Source organism: Mus caroli, unplaced genomic scaffold (assembly GCF_978045245.1).
Source record: "Mus caroli unplaced genomic scaffold, Mus_caroli_1 scaffold_9, whole genome shotgun sequence".
Lineage (NCBI taxonomy): Eukaryota > Metazoa > Chordata > Mammalia > Rodentia > Muridae > Mus > Mus caroli.
The window spans coordinates 99,915,095-99,929,020 of NW_028227264.1; the positions used below are offsets into that span (position 1 = coordinate 99,915,095).

General features: G+C 40.8%; 3 protein-coding genes across 4 annotated transcripts; all 3 read right to left on the reverse strand.

Moving 5' to 3' along the window:
* Positions 1-947: 947 nt before the first annotated feature.
* On the reverse strand, positions 948-1,781 carry LOC147002728 (THO complex subunit 4-like). 2 transcript variants are annotated; one of them, XM_085843397.1, is made up of 2 exons: positions 1,128-1,781; positions 948-1,016 (listed from the first exon to the last, which is right to left on the reverse strand). In XM_085843397.1, exons 1-2 carry the CDS (start codon positions 1,779-1,781, stop codon positions 948-950), a joined length of 723 nt encoding a protein of 240 aa, XP_085699523.1. The 2 variants fall into 2 exon arrangements, with proteins under 2 accessions (XP_085699523.1, XP_085699522.1); XM_085843396.1 differs by having other exon boundaries at positions 948-1,760.
* Positions 1,782-6,052: 4,271 nt separating this feature from the next.
* On the reverse strand, positions 6,053-6,868 carry LOC147002729 (aly/REF export factor 2-like). The gene has a single exon (XM_085843398.1). It carries the CDS (start codon positions 6,866-6,868, stop codon positions 6,053-6,055), a length of 816 nt encoding a protein of 271 aa, XP_085699524.1.
* Positions 6,869-11,167: 4,299 nt separating this feature from the next.
* LOC147002730 (THO complex subunit 4-like) lies at positions 11,168-11,989 on the reverse strand. The gene has a single exon (XM_085843399.1). The coding sequence runs from the start codon at positions 11,987-11,989 to the stop codon at positions 11,168-11,170; it is 822 nt and encodes a 273-aa protein (XP_085699525.1).
* Positions 11,990-13,926: the final 1,937 nt, after the last annotated feature.

Genomic DNA, 13,926 nt, shown 5'->3' on the forward strand with positions numbered 1-13,926 from the left:
ATATTAAGGAATAGTGATTTGTGCTTCCTGTTATCTATCAGTGATGTTATTTTTATGTTTGTGTGGCTATCTTCTTCTGGGTTTGTTGAAAGAAGATTACTTTCTTGCTCTTTCTAGTGTGTAGTTTCCCTCCTTATGTTGGCATTTTTTCTGTATTAACCTTTGCAGGACTGGATTAGTAGAGAGATACTGTGCAAATTTGATTTTGTCATGGGATATTTTTATCTCTTCATCTATGCTAATGGAGGAGTTTTATGTGTATATTAGTCTGTGCCGGCATTTATGTTCTCTTAGGGTCTGTATGAGATCTAACCAAGGCCTTCTAGCTTTCATAGTCTCTGGTGAGAAGTCTGGTGTAATTCTGATAGGTCTGACTGTTTATGTTACTTGAACTTTTCCCTAAATGTTTTTGTTTGTTTTCTTTTGTTTTGGTTTTTTTTTTATACATTTATTGTTTTGATTATTAAGTGACAGGAGGAATTTCTTTTCTTGTCCAAACTATTTGGAGTTCTGTAGGCCTTTATTTTCATGGCAGATCTCTTTCATTAGGTTAGGGAAAATTTCCTCTATAGACCCAAAGAGACCCAGAGAGACCCAAAATGTGTGAGAGTTCCTCATTCTCCACAAAAATCATTCATCAACGACGTCGTATTACTTGTTTATTTCTACACACAATTTTATTAGGGCAAAGTTGAAAATGCCACCTTCACTAAAGCAAAAACTACAATTGATCCACAAAATAACTCAGTACAAGACAGGTGTATTTCAGAATGTAAATAAAAGAAAGAGAGAAGGAAAGAACTTTACATGGCGTTTTAAAACAGGAGAAAAGAAAAAGAAGCAAAGGAGGAATCCACCATTGTGTTCATGGTCCACTAGCCAACCCTCAGTCTAGGCATCACAGTCCATGCTCTGGGTCCAGTTCTTGTGCAGCTTTGCTAAGTTGTTTAGCTGGTGTCCATCATTTCCTGATAAGCATCCAGCTGGGCGTCCAGCTCCTCTGCAGATAGCTGCTGGTGCTCCTGCTGCTGCTGCTGCTGCTGCTGCTGCTGCTGCTGCTGCTGTTTCTGGAGCTGCTGCTCCTCCTCCTGCTGCTGCTGCTGCTGCTTCTGCTGCTCCTGCTGCAGTTTTGAGTTCCTGCTGGTGCCTCTCTCTCTTCCCTGGCTGCCTCCAAGTGTCCATCTCTTGGTGCCTGCACCACTTAATCCTCCAGAGCCAGGGTTTCTTTTCATGCCACCCCTGTTTCTGCTTTGTGCAGGTCTTCCTTGTCTATCAATCTTTGAGGTGACAAGCTGGATGTTCATAGGGCGGCCATCCAAAGAGGCGCCATTGTACTCTCTCATGGCGTTCAGGGCATCTGCTTCCCTTTCAAAGTGCAGATGTGCTGTCCCTAAACTTCTTCCACAGCGATCATAGTGCACAGCAGATTTTTTCAACGTTCCAAATTCAGCAAAGAGTAGCCGAATATCAGCATCTGACACTCCGAAGTGCAGATTTGACACGAACAGCTTCCCACCAGTATCCACGTGGGTTTGACCCCTCAAGTCTCCAATGAATAGGTGCTGCTGCCACTTGTCTGGAAGTTGTTTTGTTCTGTGGTATGGTGCCAGCCTGTTCCTGCCACCACGGGTGATGGTGGGCCGGTACCTCTTTGGCCCAGCATCTCGATTTACCCGGGAATCAGGCCTGCGGTGATGTCCTTGCTGGATCTTGTTCAGCTTAATGATGTCTTCCAAAGACATGTCTATTTTGTCAGCCATGGCGGGCCTTGGATCCAGCATACCTGATTTGAAAACAAAATTTTAATTTATGTTGAAAATACATATGAAAGTTTCAGCATACTGCATCACTAAACAATAGGGAAGAGTTCCTGAGAACTTGATTAGGAAAAACAAGACATTTGAATTTGATCACTATATACCCACAAAGGTGTGAATTTAACCTGTATATGGAGGTGTAACTTCTAACTGTTTTGCAAATTTTAGAACTAGTTAAATACCTTTCTGGTCTACTCAGAATGATTCCTACCCAAACACAGTTCCCTAGTTTCAAAAAGAAGAAAATATTGCAAATATTAGAAGACGCAAACCCAGTGAACTGAGCCCAGTCTCTGGGTGCCAGATTCAGAGGAGAGAATTCACCCATGAAAGTCTTTTGACCTCTACCTGCCTGCTGAAGAAACACAATAAAAACACAACGTAAAGAACTTGAATAGAAAAGAAAATATAACACTTTGTACAGTCTATACAGTTGGCCATTGTCACAAACAAAATACAGTAAAATGAAAAAAAAAAAAAAGAGAAAACAAAAAACAAAAAAACAAATGCTTTCAATCCCAGCCCTCAAGAAGCAGAGGTATGAGGATCTTCCCAACTTCCATGATAGCCTGGTCCACAGCCAGCTCTAGACTGTATTGAGCTGCCTAGGAAGGCCTGGATTCCAGAAATCAATACAGACTATCTCTGTAATTTACAGGATGATGATAAAACATACTAACAGACATATTGAGAACGAAAACCACCACCCAAATCCATAAATTGCTAAATTGAACTATTTAAAATCAAATATATCTAGAGTTGTGTGTTACGTTGACATCTTGGGAAAGAACTGTATCACAGCTCTGAAGACCTAGAACTCTCTTAGGAGACATTTGTTTGTCCTTGAGACTAGTTGGTGTGGTTCACTCACCTCTCTGTCAAGCCTTCTGTCCCAGGGCAGACTGCAGAGGAGAACCCTTTGCTCTCTTGGTAGCTTGCCTCAGCTCTCTCAAGTGTGCTGTCCAAGCCTCTCCAAACTCCTTTTATACTCCTAAGGACCTCCCCCTCCCTAGATAAGATTACTATCTATGATAATTGAATCACGTTTTCACGACACAAATCTTTACAATCCATAAAACTACAGAAGACTAAAGAAAGCAACGATGACCACTCTAATAACAGATGCCAGAAGAAAAGACTGTGGCTAATTCAATGTGATACCCAATAATCAGACTAAATGTTTTATTTTCAAATGACTTCAGATCATCCTTCTTAACATGATTAAATCTCTGAAATTCTTTTTTCGAGATATCTGTCCTTGAAACTCTGTAGAGCAGAGATATCCTCCAATTGAGAGATCTGCCCGCCTCTGCCTCCCAAGGGAGAAATTAAAGACTTTAAATTAAAGGAAAGTTTTTGACACCTAATCACTCAGTAAACCACTTCTAAACTTCTCCCAGTAGATAATGAAAAAGGAAATAAAGAAAAGAACAATTGAACAAAAATCAAACCCAACAAATGGTCACAATTGACAGGATTTTATGACTGCAACAGACAGGGTAACAAAGAGTGTCCTTTAAAGGGGATTCACGCAGACAGACCACTGTTAACTGTGTTTTTTCTTGGGCATCTAACCCAGGGCTGCACATGTGCCGAGCAAGTATTCTGCCACTGAGACACACTGAGATTACTGTCCCTGTGCCCTCTAGTTAATCTGGGTAAGGGTTTAATCTATCTTGTTGATTTTCTCAAAGAACCAGCACCTGGTTTGGTTGATTCTTTGAATAGTTCATGTTGTTTCCACTTGCTTGATTTCAGCCCTGAGCTTAATTGTTTCCTGCAGTGTACTCCTCTTGGGTGAATTTGCTTCCTTTAGTTCTAGAGCTTCTGGATGTGCTGTCAGTCTGCTAGTGTATGCTCTTTCTAGTTTCTTTTTGGAGGCACTCGGGGCTATGAGTTTTCCTCTTAGGACTGCCTTCATTGTGTCCCATAAGTTTGGGTATGTTGTGGCTTCATGTTCATTAAACTCTAAAAAGTCTTTAATTTCTTTCTTATTTCATCCTTGACCAAGGAATCATTGAGTGGAGTGTTGTTCAGTTTCCACGTGAATGTTGGCTTTCTATTATTTACGATGTTCTTGAAGATCATCAGCCTTAGTCCTTGGTGATCAGATAGGATGCGTGGGATTCCCTTTCCCTTTCTGATTGTGTTCATTTGGATTCTGTCTCTGTGCCCTCAAGTTAGTCTGGCTAACACTTTCTGTATCGTGTTGATGTTCTCAAAGAACCAGCTCCTAGTTTTGTGGATTCTTTATGTAGTTCTTTTTGTGTTGACTTGGTTGGTTTCAGCCCTGAGTTTGATTATTTCCTGCCTTCTCCTCCTCTTGGGTTTATTTGGTTCCTTTTGTTCTAGAGCTTTCAGGTGTGCTGTTAAGCTGCTAGTGTATGCTCTCTCCACTTTCTTTTTGGAGGCACACAGAGCTGAGCTGTGAGTTTTCCTCTTACCCTACTTTCATTATGTCCCATCAGTTTGGGTATGTTGTACATGCATTCTCATTAAATTCTAAAATGTCTTTTATTTCTTCCTTTACCAAGTAAGTTCTGGTTGAGTTATCCTAGAGCACTGTTCACCTTCCATGTGTATGTTTGCTTTCTGTGTTTTTGTTGCTACTGAAGAACAACCTTGTTCAGTAGTGACCTGATAGAAGCATGGGATTATCTCAGTCTTCTTTCTTTTGAGTTCTGTGTTGTGGCCAACTGTATGGTCAGTTCTGGAGAAGAGACCATGAGGTGCCGTGCCAGCGAGAAGGTGTATTCCTTTGATTTAGGATGAGATGTTGTATAGATGTCTGTTGAATCAATTTGGTCCATAACTTCTGTTATTTTCACTGTGTGTCTGTTTAGTTTGTGTTTCCCTGATCTGTCCATTGGTGAAAGTTGGGTGTTGAAGTCCCTCACCACTATTATTTGACGTGAAATGTGAGCCTTTAGCTTCAGTAAAGTTGCTTTTATGAATGTGGATCCCCTTGCATTTGGAGCATAGATGTTTTCAATATTGAGAGTAGTATCTTCTTGGTAGATTTTCCCCTTGATGAGTATGAAGTGTCTTTCCTGATATTTTTGATGACTTTTGACTAACAGTCAATTTTATCAGATTATTAGAGTGGCTACCCCAGCTTCATTCTTGGGACCATTTGCTTGGAAAACTGTTTTTCAGCCCTTTACTCTGAGGAAGTGTCTGGCATGGACATTTATTTCCTCTATGCTGTAAAATGCTTAGCCCTGTAAGTGTCCAGGCTGATAGTCTATGTCTCTGTATTGTGGAATTGAGGACATTGACTTTAAGAGATATTAAGGAATAGTGATTTGTGCTTCCTGTTATCTATCAGTGATGTTATTTTTATGTTTGTGTGGCTATCTTCTTCTGGGTTTGTTGAAAGAAGATTACTTTCTTGCTCTTTCTAGGGTGTGGTTTCCCTCCTTGTGTTGGCATTTTTTCTGTATTAACCTTTGCAGGACTGGATTAGTGGAGAGATACTGTGCAAATTTGATTTTGTCATGGGATATTTTTATCTCTTCATCTATGCTAATGGAGGAGTTTTATGTGTATATTAGTCTGTGCCGGCATTTATGTTCTCTTAGGGTCTGTATGAGATCTAACCAAGGCCTTCTAGCTTTCATAGTCTCTGGTGAGAAGTCTGGTGTAATTCTGATAGGTCTGACTGTTTATGTTACTTGACCTTTTCCCTAAATGTTTTTGTTTGTTTTCTTTTGTTTTGGTTTTTTTTTTTATACATTTATTGTTTTGATTATTAAGTGACAGGAGGAATTTCTTTTCTTGTCCAAACTATTTGGAGTTCTGTTGGCCTTTATTTTCATGGCAGATCTCTTTCATTAGGTTAGGGAAAATTTCCTCTATAGACCCAAAGAGACCCAGAGAGACCCAAAATGTGTGAGAGTTCCTCATTCTCCACAAAAATCATTCATCAACGACGTCGTATTACTTGTTTATTTCTACACACAATTTTATTAGGGCAAAGGTGAAAATGCCACCTTCACTAAAGCAAAAACTACAATTGATCCACAAAATAACTCAGTACAAGACAGGTGTATTTCAGAATGTAAACAAAAGAAAGAGAGAAGGAAAGAACTTTACATGGCGTTTTAAAACAGGAGAAAAGAAAAAGAAGCAAAGGAGGAATCCACCATTGTGTTCATGGTCCACTAGCCAACCCTCAGTCTAGGCATCACAGTCCATGCTCTGGGTCCAGTTCTTGTGCAGCTTTGCTAAGTTGTTTAGCTGGTGTCCATCATTTCCTGATAAGCATCCAGCTGGGCGTCCAGCTCCTCTGCAGATAGCTGCTGGTGCTCCTGCTGCTGCTGCTGCTGCTGCTGCTGCTGCTGCTGCTGCTGTTTCTGGAGCTGCTGCTCCTCCTCCTGCTGCTGCTGCTGCTGCTGCTTTTGCTGCTCCTGCTGCAGTTTTGAGTTCCTGCTGGTGCCTCTCTCTCTTCCCTGGCTGCCTCCAAGTGTCCATCTCTTGGTGCCTGCACCACTTAATCCTCCAGAGCCAGGGTTTCTTTTCATGCCACCCCTGTTTCTGCTTCGTGCAGGTCTTCCTTGTCTATCAATCTTTGAGGTGACAAGCTGGATGTTCATAGGGCGGCCATCCAAAGAGGCGCCATTGTACTCTCTCATGGCGTTCAGGGCATCTGCTTCCCTTTCAAAGTGCAGATGTGCTGTCCCTAAACTTCTTCCACAGCGATCATAGTGCACAGCAGATTTTTTCAACGTTCCAAATTCAGCAAAGAGTAGCCGAATATCAGCATCTGACACTCCGAAGTGCAGATTTGACACGAACAGCTTCCCACCAGTATCCACGTGGGTTTGACCCCTCAAGTCTCCAATGAATAGGTGCTGCTGCCACTTGTCTGGAAGTTGTTTTGTTCTGTGGTATGGTGCCAGCCTGTTCCTGCCACCACGGGTGATGGTGGGCCGGTACCTCTTTGGCCCAGCATCTCGATTTACCCGGGAATCAGGCCTGCGGTGATGTCCTTGCTGGATCTTGTTCAGCTTAATGATGTCTTCCAAAGACATGTCTATTTTGTCAGCCATGGCGGGCCTTGGATCCAGCATACCTGATTTGAAAACAAAATTTTAATTTATGTTGAAAATACATATGAAAGTTTCAGCATACTGCATCACTAAACAATAGGGAAGAGTTCCTGAGAACTTGATTAGGAAAAACAAGACATTTGAATTTGATCACTATATACCCACAAAGGTGTGAATTTAACCTGTATATGGAGGTGTAACTTCTAACTGTTTTGCAAATTTTAGAACTAGTTAAATACCTTTCTGGTCTACTCAGAATGATTCCTACCCAAACACAGTTCCCTAGTTTCAAAAAGAAGAAAATATTGCAAATATTAGAAGACGCAAACCCAGTGAACTGAGCCCAGTCTCTGGGTGCCAGATTCAGAGGAGAGAATTCACCCATGAAAGTCTTTTGACCTCTACCTGCCTGCTGAAGAAACACAATAAAAACACAACGTAAAGAACTTGAATAGAAAAGAAAATATAACACTTTGTACAGTCTATACAGTTGGCCATTGTCACAAACAAAATACAGTAAAATGAAAAAAAAAAAAAAAAGAAAACAAAAAAAAAAAAAACAAATGCTTTCAATCCCAGCCCTCAAGAAGCAGAGGTATGAGGATCTTCCCAACTTCCATGATAGCCTAGTCCACAGCCAGCTCCAGACTGTATTGAGCTGCCTAGGAAGGCCTGGATTCCAGAAATCAATACAGACTATCTCTGTAATTTACAGGATGATGATAAAACATACTAACAGACATATTGAGAACGAAAACCACCACCCAAATCCTTAAATTGCTAAATTCAACTATTTAAAATCAAATATATCTAGAGTTGTGTGTTACGTTGACATCTTGGGAAAGAACTGTATCACAGCTCTGAAGACCTAGAACTCTCTTAGGAGACATTTGTTTGTCCTTGAGACTAGTTGGTGTGGTTCACTCACCTCTCTGTCAAGCCTTCTGTCCCAGGGCAGACTGCAGAGGAGAACCCTTTGCTCTCTTGGTAGCTTGCCTCAGCTCTCTCAAGTGTGCTGTCCAAGCCTCTCCAAACTCCTTTTATACTCCTAAGGACCTCCCCCTCCCTAGATAAGATTACTATCTATGATAATTGAATCACGTTTTCACGACACAAATCTTTACAATCCATAAAACTACAGAAGACTAAAGAAAGCAACGATGACCACTCTAATAACAGATGCCAGAAGAAAAGACTGTGGCTAATTCAGTGTGATACCCAATAATCAGACTAAATGTTTTATTTTCAAATGACTTCAGATCATCCTTCTTAACATGATTAAATCTCTTAAATTCTTTTTTCAAGATATCTGTCCTTGAAACTCTGTAGAGCAGAGATATCCTCCAATTGAGAGATCTGCCCGCCTCTGCCTCCCAAGGGAGAAATTAAAGACTTTAAATTAAAGGAAAGTTTTTGACACCTAATCACTCAGTAAACCACTTCTAAACTTCTCCCAGTAGATAATGAAAAAGGAAATAAAGAAAAGAACAATTGAACAAAAATCAAACCCAACAAATGGTCACAATTGACAGGATTTTAACTGCAACAGACAGGGTAACAAAGAGTGTCCTTTAAAGGGGATTCACGCAGACAGACCACTGTTAACTGTGTTTTTTCTTGGGCATCTAACCCAGGGCTGCACATGTGCCGAGCAAGTATTCTGCCACTGAGACACACTGAGATTACTGTCCCTGTGCCCTCTAGTTAATCTGGGTAAGGGTTTAATCTATCTTGTTGATTTTCTCAAAGAACCAGCACCTGGTTTGGTTGATTCTTTGAATAGTTCATGTTGTTTCCACTTGCTTGATTTCAGCCCTGAGCTTAATTGTTTCCTGCAGTGTACTCCTCTTGGGTGAATTTGCTTCCTTTAGTTCTAGAGCTTCTGGATGTGCTGTCAGTCTGCTAGTGTATGCTCTTTCTAGTTTCTTTTTGGAGGCACTCGGGGCTATGAGTTTTCCTCTTAGGACTGCCTTCATTGTGTCCCATAAGTTTGGGTATGTTGTGGCTTCATGTTCATTAAACTCTAAAAAGTCTTTAATTTCTTTCTTATTTCATCCTTGACCAAGGAATCATTGAGTGGAGTGTTGTTCAGTTTCCACGTGAATGTTGGCTTTCTATTATTACGATGTTCTTGAAGATCATCAGCCTTAGTCCTTGGTGATCAGATAGGATGCGTGGGATTCCCTTTCCCTTTCTGATTGTGTTCATTTGGATTCTGTCTCTGTGCCCTCAAGTTAGTCTGGCTAACACTTTCTGTATCGTGTTGATGTTCTCAAAGAACCAGCTCCTAGTTTTGTGGATTCTTTATGTAGTTCTTTTTGTGTTGACTTGGTTGGTTTCAGCCCTGAGTTTGATTATTTCCTGCCTTCTCCTCCTCTTGGGTTTATTTGGTTCCTTTTGTTCTAGAGCTTTCAGGTGTGCTGTTAAGCTGCTAGTGTATGCTCTCTCCACTTTCTTTTTGGAGGCACACAGAGCTGAGCTGTGAGTTTTCCTCTTACCCTACTTTCATTATGTCCCATCAGTTTGGGTATGTTGTACATGCATTCTCATTAAATTCTAAAATGTCTTTTATTTCTTCCTTTACCAAGTAAGTTCTGGTTGAGTTATCCTAGAGCACTGTTCACCTTCCATGTGTATGTTTGCTTTCTGTGTTTTTGTTGCTACTGAAGAACAACCTTGTTCAGTAGTGACCTGATAGAAGCATGGGATTATCTCAGTCTTCTTTCTTTTGAATTCTGTGTTGTGGCCAACTGTATGGTCAGTTCTGGAGAAGAGACCATGAGGTGCCGTGCCAGCGAGAAGGTGTATTCCTTTGATTTAGGATGAGATGTTGTATAGATGTCTGTTGAATCAATTTGGTCCATAACTTCTGTTATTTTCACTGTGTGTCTGTTTAGTTTGTGTTTCCCTGATCTGTCCATTGGTGAAAGTTGGGTGTTGAAGTCCCTCACCACTATTATTTGACGTGAAATGTGAGCTTTTAGCTTCAGTAAAGTTGCTTTTATGAATGTGGGTCCCCTTGCATTTGGAGCATAGATGTTTTCAATATTGAGAGTAGTATCTTCTTGGTAGATTTTCCCCTTGATGAGTATGAAGTGTCTTTCCTGATATTTTTGATGACATTTGACTAACAGTCAATTTTATCAGATTATTAGAGTGGCTACCCCAGCTTCATTCTTGGGACCATTTGCTTGGAAAACTGTTTTTCAGCCCTTTACTCTGAGGAAGTGTCTGGCATGGACATTTATTTCCTCTATGCTGTAAAATGCTTAGCCCTGTAAGTGTCCAGTCTGATAGTCTATGTCACTGTATTGTGGAATTGAGGACATTGACTTTAAGAGATATTAAGGAATAGTGATTTGTGCTTCCTGTTATCTATCAGTGATGTTATTTTTATGTTTGTGTGGCTATCTTCTTTTGGGTTTGTTGAAAGAAGATTACTTTCTTGCTCTTTCTAGGGTGTAGTTTCCCTCCTTGTGTTGGCATTTTTTCTGTATTAACCTTTGCAGGACTGGATTAGTAGAGAGATACTGTGCAAATTTGATTTTGTCATGGGATATTTTTATCTCTTCATCTATGCTAATGGAGGAGTTTTATGTGTATATTAGTCTGTGCCGGCATTTATGTTCTCTTAGGGTCTGTATGAGATCTAACCAAGGCCTTCTAGCTTTCATAGTCTCTGGTGAGAAGTCTGGTGTAATTCTGATAGGTCTGACTGTTTATGTTACTTGAACTTTTCCCTAAATGTTTTTGTTTGTTTTCTTTTGTTTTGTTTTGGTTTTTTTTATATATATATACATTTATTGTTTTGATTATTAAGTGACAGGAGGAATTTCTTTTCTTGTCCAAACTATTTGGAGTTCTGTAGGCCTTTATTTTCATGGCAGATCTCTTTCATTAGGTTAGGGAAAATTTCCTCTATAGACCCAAAGAGACCCAGAGAGACCCAAAATGTGTGAGAGTTCCTCATTCTCCACAAAAATCATTCATCAACGACGTCGTATTACTTGTTTATTTCTACACACAATTTTATTAGGGCAAAGGTGAAAATGCCACCTTCACTAAAGCAAAAACTACAATTGATCCACAAAATAACTCAGTACAAGACAGGTGTATTTCAGAATGTAAACAAAAGAAAGAGAGAAGGAAAGAACTTTACATGGCGTTTTAAAACAGGAGAAAAGAAAAAGAAGCAAAGGAGGAATCCACCATTGTGTTCATGGTCCACTAGCCAACCCTCAGTCTAGGCATCACAGTCCATGCTCTGGGTCCAGTTCTTGTGCAGCTTTGCTAAGTTGTTTAGCTGGTGTCCATCATTTCCTGATAAGCATCCAGCTGGGCGTCCAGCTCCTCTGCAGATAGCTGCTGGTGCTCCTGCTGCTGCTGCTGCTGCTGCTGCTGTTGCTGCTGCTGCTGCTGCTGCTGTTTCTGGAGCTTCTGCTCCTCCTCCTGCTGCTGCTGCTGCTGCTTCTGCTGCTCCTGCTGCAGTTTTGAGTTCCTGCTGGTGCCTCTCTCTCTTCCCTGGCTGCCTCCAAGTGTCCATCTCTTGGTGCCTGCACCACATAATCTTCCAGAGCCAGGGTTTCTTTTCATGCCACCCCTGTTTCTGCTTTGTGCAGGTCTTCCTTGTCTATCAATCTTTGAGGTGACAAGCTGGATGTTCATAGGGCGGCCATCCAAAGAGGCGCCATTGTACTCTCTCATGGCGTTCAGGGCATCTGCTTCCCTTTCAAAGTGCAGATGTGCTGTCCCTAAACTTCTTCCACAGCGATCATAGTGCACAGCAGATTTTTTCAACGTTCCAAATTCAGCAAAGAGTAGCCGAATATCAGCATCTGACACTCCGAAGTGCAGATTTGACACGAACAGCTTCCCACCAGTATCCACGTGGGTTTGACCCCTCAAGTCTCCAATGAATAGGTGCTGCTGCCACTTGTCTGGAAGTTGTTTTGTTCTGTGGTATGGTGCCAGCCTGTTCCTGCCACCACGGGTGATGGTGGGCCGGTACCTCTTTGGCCCAGCATCTCGATTTACCCGGGAATCAGGCCTGCGGTGATGTCCTTGCTGGATCTTGTTCAGCTTAATGATGTCTTCCAAAGACATGTCTATTTTGTCAGCCATGGCGGGCCTTGGATCCAGCATACCTGATTTGAAAACAAAATTTTAATTTATGTTGAAAATACATATGAAAGTTTCAGCATACTGCATCACTAAACAATAGGGAAGAGTTCCTGAGAACTTGATTAGGAAAAACAAGACATTTGAATTTGATCACTATATACCCACAAAGGTGTGAATTTAACCTGTATATGGAGGTGTAACTTCTAACTGTTTTGCAAATTTTAGAACTAGTTAAATACCTTTCTGGTCTACTCAGAATGATTCCTACCCAAACACAGTTCCCTAGTTTCAAAAAGAAGAAAATATTGCAAATATTAGAAGACGCAAACCCAGTGAACTGAGCCCAGTCTCCGGGTGCCAGATTCAGAGGAGAGAATTCACCCATGAAAGTCTTTTGACCTCTACCTGCCTGCTGAAGAAACACAATAAAAACACAACGTAAAGAACTTGAATAGAAAAGAAAATATAACACTTTGTACAGTCTATACAGTTGGCCATTGTAACAAACAAAATACAGTAAAATGAAAAAAAAAAAAAAAGAGAAAACAAAAAACAAAAAAACAAATGCTTTCAATCCCAGCCCTCAAGAAGCAGAGGTATGAGGATCTTCCCAACTTCCATGATAGCCTAGTCCACAGCCAGCTCTAGACTGTATTGAGCTGCCTAGTAAGGCCTGGATTCCAGAAATCAATACAGACTATCTCTGTAATTTACAGGATGATGATAAAACATACTAACAGACATATTGAGAACGAAAACCACCACCCAAATCCATAAATTGCTAAATTGAACTATTTAAAATGAAATATATCTAGAGTTGTGTGTTACGTTGACATCTTGGGAAAGAACTGTATCACAGCTCTGAAGACCTAGAACTCTCTTAGGAGACATTTGTTTGTCCTTGAGACTAGTTGGTGTGGTTCACTCACCTCTCTGTCAAGCCTTCTGTCCCAGGGCAGACTGCAGAGGAGAACCCTTTGCTCTCTTGGTAGCTTGCCTCAGCTCTCTCAAGTGTGCTGTCCAAGCCTCTCCAAACTCCTTTTATACTCCTAAGGACCTCCCCCTCCCTAGATAAGATTACTATCTATGATAATTGAATCACGTTTTCACGACACTAATCTTTACAATCCATAAAACTGCAGAAGACTAAAGAAAGCAAAGATGACCACTCTAATAACAGATGCCAGAAGAAAAGACTGTGGCTAATTCAGTGTGATACCCAATAATCAGACTAAATGTTTTATTTTCAAATGACTTCAGATCATCCTTCTTAACATGATTAAATCTCTTAAATTCTTTTTTCAAGATATCTGTCCTTGAAACTCTGTAGAGCAGAGATATCCTCCAATTGAGAGATTTGCCCGCCTCTGCCTCCCAAGGGAGAAATTAAAGACTTTAAATTAAAGGAAAGTTTTTGACACCTAATCACTCAGTAAACCACTTCTAAACTTCTCCCAGTAGATAATGAAAAAGGAAATAAAGAAAAGAACAATTGAACAAAAATCAAACCCAACAAATGGTCACAATTGACAGGATTTTATGACTGCAACAGACAGGGTAACAAAGAGTGTCCTTTAAAGGGGATTCACGCAGACAGACCACTGTTAACTGTGTTTTTTCTTGGGCATCTAACCCAGGGCTGCACATGTGCCGAGCAAGTATTCTGCCACTGAGACACACTGAGAATACTGTCCCTGTGCCCTCTAGTTAATCTGGGTAAGGGTTTAATCTATCTTGTTGATTTTCTCAAAGAACCAGCACCTGGTTTGGTTGATTCTTTGAATAGTTCATGTTGTTTCCACTTGCTTGATTTCAGCCCTGAGCTTAATTGTTTCCTGCAGTGTACTCCTCTTGGGTGAATTTGCTTCCTTTAGTTCTAGAGCTTCTGGATGTGCTGTCAGTCTGCTAGTGTATGCTCTTTCTAGTTTCTTTTTGGA